This window comes from Ipomoea nil, unplaced genomic scaffold (assembly GCF_001879475.1).
Source record: "Ipomoea nil cultivar Tokyo-kokei standard unplaced genomic scaffold, Asagao_1.1 scaffold2700, whole genome shotgun sequence".
NCBI lineage: Eukaryota > Viridiplantae > Streptophyta > Magnoliopsida > Solanales > Convolvulaceae > Ipomoea > Ipomoea nil.
The window spans coordinates 1,337,497-1,356,671 of NW_017619128.1; the positions used below are offsets into that span (position 1 = coordinate 1,337,497).

Sequence of the window (19,175 nt, forward strand, 5' to 3'; positions counted from 1 at the left end):
AAAGTTATCGAAAGGACCAAAAGTGTCCAAAATATGATAGTCCGAGGTGTTAAATGGCGAAAACGATAGTCTGGGACTAAATTTGGAATTGTCACAAAAGGTAAGGGATCTCCGCTGGAATTAACTCTAAAATACATTATCTTATCCCAAAATGTTCAATATTCTAACATGCGCACGGAGCAAGGAATTTTTTTAACATCAAAATCACATCATTTTGGACCGTGATCCACATAACTATGTGAACTGTGATCCACACAATAATTTGCCATAATGTTAGTTTTGACTTTTGAGTAAACTTTATTTTATTTTTCTCCCAAAAGGTTGAATTTCCAACCTTGAGGGACCCTCACACTCCGACCCGACAAAGCATGTAAGAGGATGTAAATCACGGTGACTTAATGGTTTTATTTTATTTTTGTCAGACCATGAGGTGTCCTGAGCAGACCATAATTGTAGGAAGCACCTTTAAGTCTGTACCATATTCAGACTAATCTTCATTTGTACCGAACCGAACCAATTAAGAGGCAAAATGCTGGCCAGATTGATTTTTCTATACGAGAGGGGTTTAAACTCCTGACCTCTCTTAAGGAATGAGAGTGTACAACCATTCACGCTAACCAAGCTTGTTTTTCAGTAAACTTTATTTAGAATCCAGTGTTTACTCAATAGTATATCAATATATATGCATTATGCAATTAAGGTCGTGGGCCAGAAAAAAAAATAAATTTAAATATAAATAAATAAATAGCAGAAAAATATTATAGGTGTCACAGCAATGTTTGTTAGGAAATGAAATTTCATTGGCCACTATGGTATGGAATCTTGGTCGTCAAAGATTAATGTTAGTTTGAGTAGACCTTATTTAGAACCAAGTGTATGAGTCAACGGTAGACACAACCACAAAAAATTTATTAATTAGGTAGAACAAAATTCTCATATGTAAAAATTATGAGTTTGATTCTTACTAATATATTTTTGTTGAACTCATTACACAAGGTTTCCTAGTACAATTACCACTTGTTTAATGATAATTTTTATTTTGTTGTTTTCATTTACAGATAGATAGTTTCACCATGATAGTATAGCTGAACTTTTTATATAAATCTTTTTGTAAATGTCACTACTACTATTATTATTATTATTATAGGGGATGGTTCACGTGTGAAGTTTCTCCCAAGTGAAAAATGGGGTAAGATCTAAGTCGTTGATCTAATCTAGATCACCTGCTCAAATTGAAGGAAAATTAAAAGAAAAACGTGCTTCCTGGCAACATGGATGTAAATGATCAAGTGTCTCGAAGTGACGAACCTTAAGCTTCGAACTTATACACCTTAAGCTAGAAAATAATGCACTTTAAGCGTTAAACATACACACCTTAAGCTATAAACTTATGCACCTTAAACTTTAAACTTAAACACCTTAAACTTTAAACTTAGGCACCTAAATCTATAAACTTCCGCACCTTAAGCTTCGAACTTATGCACCTAAAGTTGGAAAATAATGCACCTTAAGCTTTAAACATACGGGGGTGTTTGGTTGGATGGAAAACATTTCCATGGAAAATGGTTTCCTAAAAGTGAAGGAAAATGATGTTTTATGTTGTTTGGTTGGATGGAAAATATTTTTCATTGGAAAAAGTTTTCTTGAGAATGAGGAAAACAAATTCCTAGCTCATCCTAGATATTTTGTTTTCCATGGAAAACTAATATGACAATTTTACCCTCACCATTATTTATTAATTACTCTTATTATTATTATATTATTATTGTTGTGTAGGGTTATATTTGTCATTATACTCATTATTCCTTACCATTCCAAACTCAACCAAACAATGGAATTCATATTTCCAGTAATTTATTTTCCACCAACCAAAAATGGAATCTATTTTCTTGGAATTTATTTTCCATTGAATTTCAATTCCATTTCCCTTCAAATATTTTCCAGCGAACCAAACGAGAGAGTTAAACTGATGCACCTTAAACTAGAAAGTGACACACCTTAATCTTTAAATATATACACTTTAAGTTATAAATTTATGCACCTTAAGCTTTAAACATACGCACGCATGTTAAGCTATAAACTTACACACCTTAAGTTTTAGACTTAACACCTTAAACTTTAAACTTAGGCACCTAATGCTATAAACTTACACACCTTAAGTTTTAGATTTAAGCACCTTAAACTTTAAACTTAGGCATCTAACGCTATACACTTACACACCTTAAGCTATAAACTTATGCACCTTAACTTTGAACTTACGCACCTTAAGCTTTAAACTTAAACACCTTAAGTTGTGAACTTATGCAAAATGACCATAATGTCACTACTGGGGTTTTTTTTTTTTAATTGTTCTTTATTTTGGGCTGTTGATTTTGGCAAGATCAAGGCTGTGATTAACCTGCACGTTTCACCTAAGAGAAGTTTCGCACCTGATCCCTTGTGTGTGTGTGTGTGTGTGTGTGTGTGTGTGTGTGTGTGTATTTATATATTTATTTATCTATTTATTTATATATATACTGGTTCAAATGCGGCGTCTTGTTACCGTGCAACCATTAGGTATGCATAAATGCATCACAAAGTATTCTGAAATGCACAAATGCACTATGAAAATGCACAACCCTGGGACGTGCTATCATGCACTGTTAGAAACATTTGTTTCAGATTTTGATGATACCAAATGATAGGAATTTAAACCCCAAATTATTTTATTTTCTAGACTTAGGATATTTCTACTCAACATTCGAAACCAACTAAATGGTACCTCGAGTAGTAAAAAATCTTTCCATCTGAATGATAACTCGAGAGGACAGTCTCAATATAAGACTCGAATAGTATCCCAAGGGGTTAACTCATGAGTGGTCCGAGCTGAAGACAAGAAGACTGAAGGGACGAGTGGTAAGGTCAACCATTCGTATTCGAGAGGACCTAAGGCTCGAGGCGTTAACCTAGTTAACCACTCGATAAGACTACTCGAGACATTCTCTGAGTTGTACAGTCTGAAACCTTAGAAGATGAGCGAGTATATCCAAGGAAATGAGAGTCCTAGGAACATATCCCAAGGTCGATATTTTCATTAAATGCCCTAAAATTTTGTGCAGAACAAAAAGCAATGTTCAGCACAAATTAAGTCTTTAATGACTGAAAAATTTGACAAGCTCACCTACCTTCCGGATTACCTGTCGGTCTCTACACACTGGTCCTTAGGTATTTGAAAATAGTTTTTCTCTAACAGAACTATTTTTCACTATGCTTGTAAATACCCTTTTTCCTTAGCTGAAGAAGGTGTTGGTCATTTTAAAAATCTTAAGTGTGAAAAAGCTTTCAAGTGTTCATTTTAGAAACCAGTGATAAAGAGAAAGAGAGAAAAAATCTTTGAAGCTCATATTCAGATTTTTATAGACTTGAGATACTTCAAACATGAAAGATCAAGATTCAAGAAGCCAAGATCTCTAAGTTGGAGAAGAAGAAAACCCTTTTCTTCAAACATGTATTATCTACTCGGTAGTAGTAAAAGAGGCGGAGTAAACTCGATTATGAGTTGAAAAACCTGGGTGTGGAGTTCACGGCCGGCTTGGTGTTCAAGGCGTGGACGTCTTGGTTTTGTACTGGAGATAGTGCAAACCTCATTAGGGTTTAAGGAGAAGAATGGAGTAAGCTCGTTATAACCGAACCACTATAAAAATCTCCCTCTCACTCTCTTTATTTATTTATTGCTTACATTGCATAATTAAACCAAACCTAAGAATTTGATAAGTCAAAACTAAAATGCAAAAGAATTTAAAAAGGGTTAAAAATATTTTTCCGCTATGCATTCTGATCGAATAATTAAAGTCACCTCTCGGTTGCTTTAACCATTCGCGAAAATTTTAAAACTCTTCAAGTCGATTCATCCCCCTCACCCTCCCCCCCGCCCCCCCCCCCCCCCCTAGATTTGAACCCTAACCCTCACCGGGACAAACATGCACTATTAGGTATGCATAAATGCACCATGTCCTTATGCATTTCTAAACACGATGTGGTGCATTCTTGCATACCTAATGATGAATGACCGAACGTCTGCACGGGAACCAGACCCCTATATATATATATATATATATATATATATATATATATATATATATAATGTTAGAACTTGTGGTCTAATATGGACCAATCAAATCATGCATCCACAGTTATGATTAAATCATCGTAATCTACTAATTTGCATTGATTAAGGGTAATAAAAACTGTCCCACAGGGTAATTTGGTTAGTCAACGAGCTCCCCAATGGGTTCAATAGACCTGCTGAATAGTCTTTGGACTAACAGATCTGATCAACGAGTCTATCGAACCCGTTGATATACCTGGTGACCGTTGAGTAGTATTTGATTATTCACTTGGCCCCTGTCATGCATTACTATACAAAATGTTGTGCATTGACATATAGAATTTCGTGCATTTATATACCAAATGTTGTGTATCTAAAACTCTCTGGCTTGATTATTTGCTTGGCCCAGGTTGTGCATTCATATTATATATATATATATATATATATATATATATATATATATTTGTATAGTAATCAACATCACATTTCAAATTCATATTAAGTAACAAAATAATGGACTTAATCCTCCAATCCTTTGCGAATTAACACAATTACATCAACTTGACAGTGGTTACTCTTAAAATGTAATTTTATTTTTTTTGTATATATTTGTATAGTAATCAACATCACATTTCAAATTCATATTAAGTAACAAAATAATGGACTTAATCCTCCAATCCTTCGCAACCTAACATTATTTACTTTAATTTGAATGATTTGTACTAAAATCTTCATTCAAAGCGCAATTCAAAGAATTGTTCAAATTCATGCAGGCCAATTGCCTTTGGTAGTTGGGATTTCTTACATCCACACGCTGACTCGTCTTCCAATCTCATGTGAGCAAACATCTCTTGACTAGCTAACACTTTTTTCCACTCAATCCTAATCCTAAATATATGTACTAATATAATATACATAGATTCTTTGCCCCCCCCCCCCCCCCCTCCGGTTTTTTAATAGTTAGGTAATCATAGAGTTATTATCGAGGTAAAGTATCAGTCGTGCAATCAGTCCATCTATCATATCTTAGTTTTCACGGGTGTACAATGGATCCAATCGAGATATTCTCGCATTCTTGAGTCTTTTTCCCATAAATGTTTCCCGTAAAAAACCTCACACTGCCACTTCCAGTTATGACCTTTAAGTCAGACGACAAACAAACTATACTAAGAGTGTGTTTAGAAATTAAGCAGAAAAATCGCCTCTATTTTCCATTTACCATACCCCTATTTTTCATTGATTTCCATCTCCCCTCTCTAGCCAAACACTCGAAACCCGAAAAATGATTTCCAAAAATTATTTTCCAAGTTTTCAACAAACTCTAAATCTTGAGAAGGATATTTTATGGTAGGCTTATAAGTTGAGGACCAAAATTGGTAATACTTCAAAAGAACCTTGGAATTTGAACTGGTCCAATCTAACGCGGGCAAATAGTACTTTTTTCCCGTAAGCAAAGTGAAAGGGAGGACTTTGAGTCTTTGACTATATGCTTAGAAATGGAATACATATTATAATTAATCCCCAATAGGTTCACACTAGACCAACTTAATTGTGCAACTAACAACAGTCTATAAAATGCCCAATGGCTTAGCTTCCTTCTCACTCCACTCAAACTAAACTAAACTAATTCAACTAAGATGGAGATCAGCAGTGTCATCCTCAGTATCATTACTACCATGATCCTGATTTTCTCTTCTCTCTTAGGATCTGCTCAGTCAAGAATCCTCATACCTCGTAAGGTGCGGTCTGTTGTTCGTGTTGTCTCTCCGCCCAATCATGAAAATGAAGCGATAATGGTCAACCGGCCTGCAATCTCGCCACCTCCATCTCCAAAACCCTCTCCACCACCCAGACAAGCCATGAATCCATTTTTGTGGTCTGCAACCACATATGACTTCTACAAATTCACAGCGTTTGTCTTTCCTAGTACTAAGAGTTTGAAGAATTTGTTCGCTTTTGCTGATAACAACAGCGGCTGTTGTGGCCGCAGTAATCCACCAAAACCGCCTTCTCCGGACCCGAACCCTCCGGACAGGCAGATTGACGGCGACCAGAATGTGGTGGCGACCGGTGATTATAGGACACCAGCATCACGGTCTTTGCCCTGGGCGTTACCACTTTCAGCGTCGTACTACGTTAATAAACTCAAAAGCTTTATCTTTCCACCTACTATTATTGGTAGTAATAATTGGTACGGCCGCGAGAGCCCGAAATCCCCTCCATCCCTGACGGCGAACACTCCTGGCAGGCAGATTGACGGCCACAAGTATGTGGCAGCGGCCGTTGGTTATACGAGACTGCCTTTGGCGGGGCCACCGCCTCCGCCATATATATATATATAACTTTGACAAGTAATAAAACGCTAAAGAATGGTGGAAAGTCTGGATCCCTGGTACAGAATAGGATCTTACCAATGAGTTGATTGTAACTTGCTATTTACCTTCCCAAAGATTCTAAGGGCGAAATTTTGTGAACTTAAGATTAGTCTGACTAAGTTGGATCAATTTTTTATTATTATTATTTTTTTTTTGGCATAACCTGGAATCTAGTAAATGTAAACTCAATATTTGGGATGGTAATCCAATTTATGTTGTTTTTAGAAGATAATTGTTGTTAGCGGGCCATCAACTGTCTTTTAGGATGTTCGTTGACAACCATGATTCTTTGATGATGAAGATACTATAATTGTCCTTAAAAAAAATTACAAATTTATATTCTTTGATGATGAAGATGACTATACTTGTCAAAAAATTCAAAAATTTCTATTCTTTGACGATGAAGAATTGAAGATGACTATAATTGTCCGTTAAAAAATTTAAAAATTTCTTTTTTACAACCACGGGTTGTCTCAAATGTGCAAGATCTAGACTAGACTAGACTAGACCCACACATATCATGATTGCCCACATTCTTTTCTATGGTTTAGATCTAGATTTTTTTAAGCAATTATTGTTGGAATTTTTAGCATAAAATATTATGTAAGTAGCTATTTCGTGGTACAAATATATGGAGTCCACCTCCGATTTGAATCGGGCCAAAGTGAATTTTCACTCTTAGTAATAAAATGAAGAAATTGATATATTGTACGCTTAAAATGGATAATGGGTGAATGATAAATTGAAGGTAAAAAGACTTTGCAAAAACACTTGTCTCATATTGGTTTAGGAAATAAGTTTGCGCATCACTATTATACAAGAGCCTTTTACGAAAAAAAATTGAATTGTATAACATAGAGACTTTTTAACCACCTACAATTATGCCAATCACTATCCCCATTTTTTTAAAAAATTATTATAATTATTAATTTTTGGAATAAGGTTCAAATTGACCACTGAACGTAACCTGAAAATGCAATTAGGCCACTGAACGAAAAAAAGATACAATTTGACCACTGAACACACAAAAACGTGCAATTAGGCCACTGAACACTCTAAATGTATGCAATTTCACCGGATAGCAGGTTACCATCAATTTTAGCAGGTTACCTGCTTACGTGGCGGCGACCACTTTCAGCGTCGTACTACGTTAATAAACTCAAAAGCTTTATCTTTCCACCTACTATTATTGGTAGTAATAATTGGAATGGCCGCGACAGCCCGAAATCCCCTCCATCCCCGACGGCGAAGGGGAACACTCCGGGTAGACAGATTGACGGCGACCAGAATGTGGCGGCGACCGATGGTTATAGGACACCAGCATCACGGTCTTTGTCCTGGCCGTTACCACTTTCAGCGTCGTACTACGTTAATAAACTCGAAAGGTTTATCTTTCCACCTACTATTATTGGTAGTAATAATTGGTATGGCCGCGACAGCCCGAAATCCCCTCCATCCCCGACGGCGAACACTCCGGGCAGACAGATTGACGGCGACCAGTATGTGGCGGCGACCAGTGGTTATAGGACACCAGCATCACGGTCTTTGTCCTGGCCGTTACCACTTTCAGCGTCTAATAAACTTGAAAGCTTTATCTTTCCACCTACTATGATTGGTAGTGATAACTGGTACGGCCGCGATAGTCCCAAATCCCCTCCACCCCCGACGGCGAACACTCCGGGGAGACAGATTGCCGGCGACCAGTATGTGGCAGCAACTAGTGGTTATAGGAGACCGGCATACCCGCCGGCGGTAATTGGTCTGACGTTTTCCAGAACGTCACTCCCTGAACCGCGCGCAATTGGATGAGTCCAGTTGAATAACAGCTATATATACACTTGGCTTTGACCAATATTTAACCATGTTTGCTGAACTATTGAGTTACATTCAGTAATTTACATCCTTCAAAATGCTCTGTCCAACCACGATTTGGAGCCCTTTAAAATTGGGATTCAACTTTTTTGAACAAGCAAGCTTTGATAAGTAGTAATATGAAATCCTAGTAAATGTAAACAACCATGTAAGGAAAGCAATTTTGTATCTTAAATTCGTTATTAATGTTATTTAATGAAATTAGAATGTTATATGTAACAATTATCACTTGATCTGTCTTATATGATTTTGAATTATATTATTGTTTTTGTTTATATGATTTTGAATTGTTGTTGTTGTTGTTGTTGGAATAATGATTAAAATTTCTGTCGTTAAACTTACCTACCTAAAATTTAATTCTTATTTTTTTTCGAGAGTTAATGTCAAGCAACGAATTAGTGACTAAAATTTTCAACGTTATGTGCGCTAAACTTTTATAGTAACATCTTGTGCTCAAATGGTATGTAGTGACCTTTTTCATATGGAAGGTCATGAGATCGAGGCGTTGTTGACTCTTTGTACCTTCATTAGGTTGAGAAAGTATGTTAGTATACAGCATTGAAAAAAAAAAAAAAAAAAAACCTTTACAATCAAATTTAACGACATAATTTCTTTCTTGTTAAATAAGTCATGAATATAGTCCTTATTTTGCATGACATCGGCTGAATTACAAAAGAAAAAATAAAATCAATCAAAGACATCCATATAATTAAAAATGATTAGGCTTTTAATTAAAGTGTATGTTTTTAAATTATTCCACATCTTTGGTTGGTTAAATGGAATTAATTGAAGATTTTTTTTTTTCGGTTAAAAGACTCAATTACATTATTTACTTGACTTAATAAAGGCTTATTTGACAACTTTTGCTTGTTTTGTCTTATTGAATTCAAAATTAACTATGTTGGTCGGGCAGTAAACTTGGTACCCACAAACTAAGATTTCAAGTTTGACTCTCCATGTGAGTTGTACGTCTAGTAGCATTCTTGTTTGAGCCATTCAATTATAGGCAACCTAGACTGATTTATCTCTTTGTGATCCTTTATTGCCTAAGATCAGAAGGCAGGTTTCAACTCCTGATAAAGTTTGTAAACTTTTCAGTAAATCAAATATTAAATGTTGAACATCAATGATTAGTGTTAGTTTGAGTAAACTCTATCTAGAATCCAGTGCGGTGTTGACTCAATGGTAGACCAATATTATGCATTATGCAAGGCTGTGGCCAGCTTTTAAAAAAAAAAAAACAAACAAACAAAAAACAAAAACAAAAAAAAAAACATTATAGCTGTACCAGAAATGTTTTTGATTTTTTTTTTTCGAATTTAAATTTATTTGGCAGTATCGAATCTTGGTCGTCAATGATTAATGTTCGAGTAAACTTTATTTAGAATCAAGTGTTGACTCAACGTCTCAACCATAGATACTACAACAAACTGTTTATTCTTCCTAAAGGAAGACTCCCCTCAGTTTGAGTAGGTTGCTCCTACACTGCCTCTGGTGAGACTCAATCCCTTATCATTCTTTCAAAGTTTCACCTTTATGACCAGTTGAGCTGCCCATGCGGGTTACAACAAACTGTTTATTGTTTAGGTGGATTCTGTACTTATGTAGCATGGAAATAGGAAAAAAAAAATGGAAAACCGATAAATGACAACTTACAATAAAAAAACACAAAATATGATGAAAGCATGTAATTATAAAAACATATATACAGAAGTATCTAAAAATATAATAAGTGTGGATGAAGGTTATACCCTTTATTTATGTCTATTTTTTTTTAAATTTTTTTTATACATTATGAGTTTGAGGAATTTGTTCGTTTGTTTGCTGATAACAACGGCGGCTGTTGTGGCCGCAGTAATCCGCCAAAACCGCCTTCTCCGGACCCGAACCCTCCGCAGGGCCAGTCTTATCATTTTATAGGCTCAGGGCGTAGCAACAAAAATGGGCCCTATATATATATATATATATATATATATATATATATATATATATATATATATATATATATATATATATATATATATATATATATTCTTATAACTGAAATTTAAATTAAATAAGAGAAAAAATATTAATGTCAAATAACTTGAAATAAGATTCACAAGTTTTGACAATTAGACATACACATGAAAACAATTCTAAATGCCTTCCTAAATCCAAAATAATCAATACCAGCATTAATGCTTTAATAAATAAAGAATTATAGTTTAAAAAACGAATAAATAATTTAAAACCAAATGAGCTCATAGAGTATCACATTATTATTATTATAATAAATAATAAAGTAATTTTTAATAAAAATTTATAAAACAAAACTTACAAATAAGAGCATAGCATAAAATATTAATTATTGGAAGCAATAAATCAAAAAACTCCAAACGTGATAAAATATATTCATAATAAAATATGAAACATAATTAATTGGTAAAATAGTTCGAATAAAAAATACATAATAAATCACACATCTTCTATAGTGATATACATATTAATAAATACTTTTTCTTTTAGTTAGATCAATTTTAAGTTTTTTTATATTAATTTGAATACGATAACACACAATAGGACTTTTAAACTACATTGATTAGATAATTCATAAAAAAAACTATATTTTAAAATATTTTTCATAACTAAATCAAAAAATATATTATATATACATAATCCATTATAATGTTCATAAAATAACACATATTTTAAAAATAAATAGTAAATTACTCTAATAAAAATAGATTCAAAATTTGATATGAATTGAATCACAAATCAATCTATATTATAAATTTCACTATAATTATAGAAAGGTAAAGAAAAATCACAAAATTACAAATTAAATTAAAAAAATACAAATTAGAAATATAAATAGAGTAGGGAGGAATCTATACATAGCTCATTCTAAAATTCACAAAATAACACATATTTTAAATATAAGTATTAAATTACTAAAATTAAAATAGATTCTAAATTTAATATGAATCACAAATCAATCTATATTTTAAATCTTACTATAATTATAGAAAGATAAAAAAAATTATAAAAAACAAACATATAAATAGAGTATGGATGAAATATATTTACTATGAAAGTAATTCATGAGGGGATTTAACCCCTTGACCTTCAGTACACTAGCCACAACTCCTACCATCTCAACTATCTCTCATTTAAGTTATAGATATGCTTAGAAGTTTGTTATACAAACATCTGTAGTATATATAGGTAATACTTTAATAGCATAAGATGGTGGGCCCCTTCCAAGTGTGGGCCCTGGGCAAGGGCCCAGCCTGCCGTTGCCCAGGGCCGGGCCTGTCAGGGACGAGACGACGTTTTCCAGCCACGACGTGGTGGAGGCGAGGAGGAATAGGGCAACTGGATTTAGCAACTTCTGATTTGGTGCTTCGAGACGGCATTTTCCGGCATCGATTTTGTGCTTCGTGAAAGGAATGAGATGTTTCAATGAACTATTACAGATGGACTATGTATTGTGGGTTAATTTGTTGTTACTATATATCCTTTGATTTCCACTGCGGGACATTTTGCTATTTTTGTTATTCTGGGTGTGTGGGGTGCTTTATGAAAATTGTAGATTCATTTTGGTGCAGGCTTCCTGAAGTAAAATATTGACTCTGCATTTTTCACTCCATGATTTCCAACATTTTTGGAATATGTGTGTGCAGTGGTTTATTTGGAGTTGCTGATGCTCATGTTCAAGGTGGTATGATCGGAGACCTTTCACTCATGTTGCCTGAGTTTGTTCAGGTACGATGATTTGTTTGATTCCACCAATTACTATTACACTTTTTTTTTTTTTTCTGAATTTTGTTTCTGAAATGTTACTTTGGTGCAATCTTTTCAGTCGTTCCTCGCAGGTTTGGCTGCATCAGGGGGATTTAAGATCCGCATTGAGGTTGTTTACCAAGGTAATATTTGACAACTCCAAGCATGGCATTCGAAAGGGAGAAAGACAATGAATTATATTCTAAGCAGGTGTAATGACTACTTCACCCCTTAAACTAACATCCACTTAACCTTCAACTGACGGAAGGACCAACATTGAAAATATTTCGAAAGTCAAGTGTCTAAATTGTCCAAATTAAAAGTCGAGGACCAATTGTGGAAAATCAACATAGTCAGAGGACCATTGTTGGAATTAACTCTATATATATATATATATATATATATATATATATATATATATATATATATATATATATATATATATATATATATATTGGTTCCTGTGAGAACATACCTTTCCGTGCAGTCAGTGCGGCATATACCATTAGGTATGCATAAATGCACGTTCGAGAATACACTAGAACGAAATGTCAAAAAATGCCCCACAAAAAAAAAATTAAAATAAAAAAAATTCACCACACATAATGGTGTATTTTCGAACATTGTGCGGTGCATTTATGCATACCTAATGGTGCATGTTGCACTGACTGCACAGAAAGACTTGTTTTCACAGAAATCTGACCCTATATGGCTATATATATATATACACGTCCTCGTAGTCTCTGGAGCAACAATCAATGAACTCTCGTCACAGCATCATATCAGTGGTGCGAATTGAAGACGGAGATCTGATCTCATCAATGGACGCGTCACGTCGGCGACGCCGACCGCTCGGGCCGGGGGAGCGAATGGGTTGAGCTAGACGAATTGAACGAGAACTCAGACGTGTTAGATTCAGGCTAGGTTTAATTTAATTTGCTCACTTTGCTGCGCTGCTTCATATATTATCCTCTTTCTCCATCTGCTACTTCATCAATTCCAGACCTTACTCAATATATATAACTTTTTTTTTTTTTTTAATTCTGATCTCTAATGCAGCCGGGGAAAATTTAATTTGGAGAGATGCACGCCAGGTTATGGTGGGAAGAGATCCGAGCCAGGATGCATAAACAGTATTGTAATTGTGAATCAACAATGGTGATACACATTCAATCACGCCACAAGAGGCCACTATATAAAATCCTAATTCGATTTAAACTTTATCATACTAAAATCCTAACTCGTTTAAGATTAACATAGGGTTTCCCAATCATACTAAAATCCTTAAACTGGCTCATACTATATAAACCCTAGCAGGCTGGACATAATTTTCTTCATCAATATACTGCCTCATACTATACTATATAAACCCTTGCAGGCTGGGCATAATTTTCTTCATCAATCTACAAGCTACTACAATAATTAATCATGTTTATCAAGATTGTTTTGCTGATATGGTTTTGTTGTCTTCTCCAACAAGCAATAATTTTATATCGTTCCAGAAATGTCAATTATACAATTCTATTCAGGTTTATGGGTACCATTATAGCTTTTCAGTTTATCTTGGTTATCCTTTTCTCCTTGTTCCACCTCTTACTTGAAGGGATCAACAATGAATCCATCGATGATTATGATGATGATGATGGTGATGATAGCGCTAATGATGATGGTTTATGCATTCTGCACATTGTGTAAAGGTTTTGATTGTGTTCGTCTATCTGTGTGTATACCCTGGAAACTTAAAAGAGAATCAAATAAGATGAAATCGGAGTCTACTGTGAGGTTTTTTTAAAAGGACATTATTGGTTTGTGAGGTTATTGAGATTATGTTTTTAAAAGAGAAGTGATTTTAACAATGACAACAAGCCTGTCACAAACAGCAGGGACACTCAAGAGGTAGTCTTTAATTATTTAGTGATGATGATGAATTGGTGTTTGTAACCTATCTGCTGACCCTTTGTTAGTTTTCTGTTATGCATAGGTTAAATTCGAGCAGGGTCTACAAATGATCAAGATAAAAGTATGGAAATCTGCTAGAATTGTAGTCTGCTGCAACTTTCAATCTAAATATCAGTTTTTCTGACTCAAAACAAATGATGGTATAAGACTATATTTGACTTGTTTATTACTACAGCTTCTATAATCATACACAACATTATAATAATAACATTTTAATCAAATTCCTCCAACTTGAGGACGTCCTCCAACCAGGCCCGGTCCTATCATTCTTTAGGCCCGGGGCATAACAACAAAAAATGGGCCCTATACGAAATTAATATATATTTTTATAATTAAAATTTAAATTAAATAAGGAAACAATACTAATGTCAAATAACTTAAATAAGATTCACAAGTTTTTAACAATTTTACATACACATGAAAACAATTATAGATGCATTCCTAAATCCACAATAATCAATCACCACATCAGTATTTTCATAAATAAATAATATAGTTTATAAAAATGAATAAATAATTTAAAACCAAATGAACTTATAGACAATCACATTATTATTATAATAAATAATAAAATAATTATTAATAAAAATTTATATAAAAAAACTTACAAATAAGAGCATAGCATAAAATCTTAATTATTGGGAGCAATAAATCAAAACACTCAAATGGGATAAAAGATATTCATAATAAAATACAAAACATAATTAATTGGATAAAATAGTTCAAACAAAAAACATGTAATAAATCACACATCATATATATTGATATCATATTTATAAATACTCTTTTTTAGTTAGATCACTTTCAAATTTTTCTAGATTAATTTGCATACGATGACACACAATAAAACTTCTAACCTACTTTAATTAGATAATTCATACAAAAATTAAATTATATTTTAAAATATTTTTCATAACTAAATCACAAAATATATTACATATACATAACTCATTATAAAGTTCACAAAATAACAAATATTCTAAATATAAGTAGTAAATTACTCGAATAGAAATAGGTTCAAAATTTGATATGTATTACAAATCAATCTATATTATCTCACTATAATTATAGAAAGTTAACAAAATCACAAAGTTACAAATTAAATTTAAAAAAATACAAATTAGAAATAGAAATAAATAAATTGTAGGAAAATGTTATATAAGGGGATTTGATCCCTTGACCATGAACATAAAAACTACAAGTCTTACCAACTCACCCAACTCAAATTTTGCTCAAAAATTCCTTTTTTACAACCACGGTTGTCTCTATGTGCAAGATCTAGACTAGACTAGACCCACACATATCATGATCGCCCACATTCGTTTCTATGGTTTAGATCTAGACCTTTTTAAGCAATTATTGTTAGAATTTTTAACATAAAATGTCATGTAAGTGGTTATTTCGTGGTACAAATATATGTGGAATCCAGTTCTGATTTGGATCGGGTCAAAGTAGATTTTCACTCTTAGTAATAAGATGGAGAAATTGATATATTGTACGCTTAAAATGGATAATGGGTAAATGATAAATTGATTCTCAAATTAGATCAATTTGAGTTGAAAAATGAAGGTGAAAAGACTTTAAAAAAGCACTTGTCTCATATTGATTGGAGAGTAAGTTTGCACCAATATATATACAAGAGCCTTTTAAGAAAAGGTTGAATTGTATAGAGGCTTTTTAACCACCTACCATTGTGGCAATTAAGATCACTACCCCCATTTTTAAAAAAAATTATTATTATTATTAATTTTTTGGATATATAATTTTGGCACAGCTATGGCTGTTTGTTGATGGACATATGTACTTTAGGTGACATTAGGATTTTTAAAATATATTTTCATTTATCAAAATTTTAAGAATTACTAAAAATATTTAATATTATTTTTAAACTTTTTGTTTAAAATTATCAAACTCATCGTTCTAAATCATTGCAACATGCAAAAGTGAAAACCACACAACACCAAATCAACTATATATGACCTACTAAATAAGTTAAAATATAATTCAATTATAATTTTTTGTCAATTTGATTATTATTATTTTCAATTAGGTGGTCATCATCCACTTGAACCTATTATTAAATCAATTTCATTGATCAAATGAGTACATGCGTTGAACTAATTCAATAGTAGCATACATATGGCCTGATGATTGAAATATATTGTTCCCAATAATATTTATTTAATTGTGTAGTATTCAACTAATATTTTGAACAGTCAAATAGTAGACTAATCAAATCAACAAAACCGTATGAATTTTGAGGTCAACTCTTATTACCCGAGAAACAGTCCGAGCTTTTTTGGGCATATTGATTTGACTTTACGACAAAACTCACTTGAAACCATGGAAATCCCCTACTAATTCTAAGAATTGAATTTCCTTCTATTCTTTGTTTTTGTTACTCCTTTTCTCCTTTCTCCATCAATCACTTTATATTTAAAAAAAAAAAAAAAAAAACACAGACACACACAACAAGTTCTTTTTTACCACAATCAACGGTGATTTGAATAACTTGGGGTACATCCTGTTGGAAAAAATAGCTTAAAATGACATGTTAAGTGGCTATTTTGTGGTACAATTATCAGTGGGGTCCACTTCCGATTTGGGTCGGGTCAAAGTGGATTCGGGTACTTCGTAGTGAGACGAAGAGATTGATATATTGTACGCTCAAAACGGATAATGGGTGAATGACATATTGATTCTCAAAGTAGACCCATTGAGTTGGAAAAATGAAGGGAAAAAGTGAGCTTTGTCCCACATTGGTTTGGAATGAGGATTTTCCCCCCTTATATACAAGAGCTCTTTTGAAGCTTGTAGAATTGTATAGCATAGAGGCTCTCTCGCGTGAGGGGGGGGGGGGGGGGTGGGGGTTGCAAATCAAATTCCAACTAGACGAGATTGAAAAAGGCTTGATTCAAGCCCGAGCTCGTGTGCGCGAGCACGAATGTCGTCCGGAAATTGGCTGGCCTTGCGGGCTAAGTTATGCCAAACGGACGGGCATTTTTCCAACACGCCACTGAATTGTGTAGCATAGAGGCTGTCTCGCGCGGGGGGGGGGGGGGGGGGGGGGTGCAAATCAAATTCCAACTAGACGAGATTGAAAAAGGCTTGATTTAAGCCCGAGCTCATGTGCGCCGGCACTTGCGGGCACGAATGTCGTCCGGAAATTGGCTGGCCTTGCGGGCTAAGTTATGCCAAACGGACGGGCATTTTTTCAACACGCTACTGTGTAGCCGATGCTACACCTTGGTTTCGGCTTGTGGCCGAAACCAGTAAAGCATGCAGTTTCGGCTTTGGCCGAAACTGAAGTCTCGGCCTTGCGGGCCGAGACTTGAAAGGGCCCTATGGCCGAATCGGCTACACCTTGGTTTCGGCTTGTGGCCGAAACCAGTGAAGCATGCAGTTTCGGCCTCTGGCCGAAACTGAAGTCTTGGCCTCTGGCCGAAACTGAAGTCTCAGCCTTGCGGGCCGAGACTTGAAAGGGCCTATGGCAGAAACTTCCAGTTTCGGCCTACACGAACCTGTGCAGTTTTGTGACCGTTGGGTGTTCAATTCTACTGTTACGGAATTAATTTTTTGAGTTAATTCCAATTTTTAATTTTTGAATTGAAAGCCATGCTAATGGTTGCTGTTACAAGAAGGTGGAGGGGTGCCCTTAAGTGCCGAATTAAAAGCTATTAAATCCTTCACCCCTATGTAAAGAGGAGCTGGGCAGTAGAGTTTTACATACAGAAAATATAGAACACGAAAGTTCATCTTTTAGCCTCAAAACCTCTCTGCTGCTACTCCTTTAGCCTACTGTGTTCATAACCGTGTCTTGCTCGCCGGATTCCTTGTTTGAGTGCTCAAACATTAAATCACTTGCAAGTTTTATCCTGGGAAGCCTAGGCCACAACGCTCCCAGCATCTTTGGGAGGTGGCAAATAAGGTTTTAAGGAAAGAGTGCTCACTTGACTCTTGCAAAAACCCAACACCAAACACTAGCCAAATTCTCCATCTTTCCTTCCCTTGTTTTTCCAGAAAATAATAATCTTATTTATTCGATTATTATTTGTTTTTTCTACCAACGGTTCCTACACACCCACAAAAAAAATGGTGAAATTTTCTTTTACATTTTAGATATATAGTTGAAAAAGAGAGAGCGTGAAATTTGTTAAAAAATGAATCATTTTTTAGAAAATATATTATTTTTTGGTGTTCAGTAAAAAAATCATAAAATTATATTTTCATGTTTAATTTGATTTATTTCTAAAAAAAAAAAAAAAGACTAGAAATTTATTACAAGCTAGGTTACGTTATTTCTGTTATAATTTATTGTACTCGTTGGCCTGTTAACTCCTAGTCGTTGAACTTGTAGATGATATTGTGAAGATAAAATAAACAGAAAAATGTAAATATAGAGAACAGAGAGTAGAGGCAAGAATTTCCAAGAGAGCAATTTTATTCAGTCAATCCTTACAAATATATAATATAGCAATTAAAGGAAGAATTAATGGTTTTCAAAAAAAAAAAAAAAAAAAAGGAAGAGTTAATTCCTTTTGTTGGTCCTATACTTTTGGTGGCAAAGACAATTTTAGTCCTCCATAAAAGACTTGGACAATTTATGGACACATTTATTGTGACGAGGACAATTTTGGCCATCCGTTAGCATTCCCGTTAGATGGCCATTTGAGAAGAGGGTATTTGCGTCATTTCATGATATCTCCTTCTCTTTATTCCATCTCTTCTGTTTTGTTCTTCATTGCAGGGAGAAGGGTATTTTCACGAAGCATATTTCCTATTCAGCCTAACATAACATAAAATGATGAAAACTGATAGAATTGTATTAATTGAATGAATGTGATTACAAATATACAGATTACAGGTATATACACAAAGAGAGTCTTAGGGAGACTAGGATAGGGAATCATAATCTGACTCAAATACATAGAGTCCTAGTACTTCCCCTCGAGCGCATGGTACACTAGTGACCTGTAGTTTGTCTCTAAGAAAAGAAAATCTAGGACCAGGTATGGGCTTGGTAAAAATATCAGCAAGTTGATCTATGGTTGAGATAAAATAAACTTGTATATCTCTATTTGCAACTCTTCTCTAACAAAGTGATAATCAATGTAACA

The 19,175-nt window shown here is 34.1% G+C and overlaps 1 protein-coding gene across 1 annotated transcript; it reads left to right on the top strand.

The window, feature by feature from the left end:
- The first annotated feature begins 5,705 nt into the window (after positions 1–5,705).
- On the top strand, positions 5,706–8,305 carry LOC109155293. Its single transcript, XM_019302978.1, has 2 exons — positions 5,706–6,415; positions 8,204–8,305. Exons 1-2 carry the CDS (start codon positions 5,725–5,727, stop codon positions 8,269–8,271), a joined length of 759 nt encoding a protein of 252 aa, XP_019158523.1. The 5' UTR covers positions 5,706–5,724; the 3' UTR covers positions 8,272–8,305.
- Positions 8,306–19,175: the final 10,870 nt, after the last annotated feature.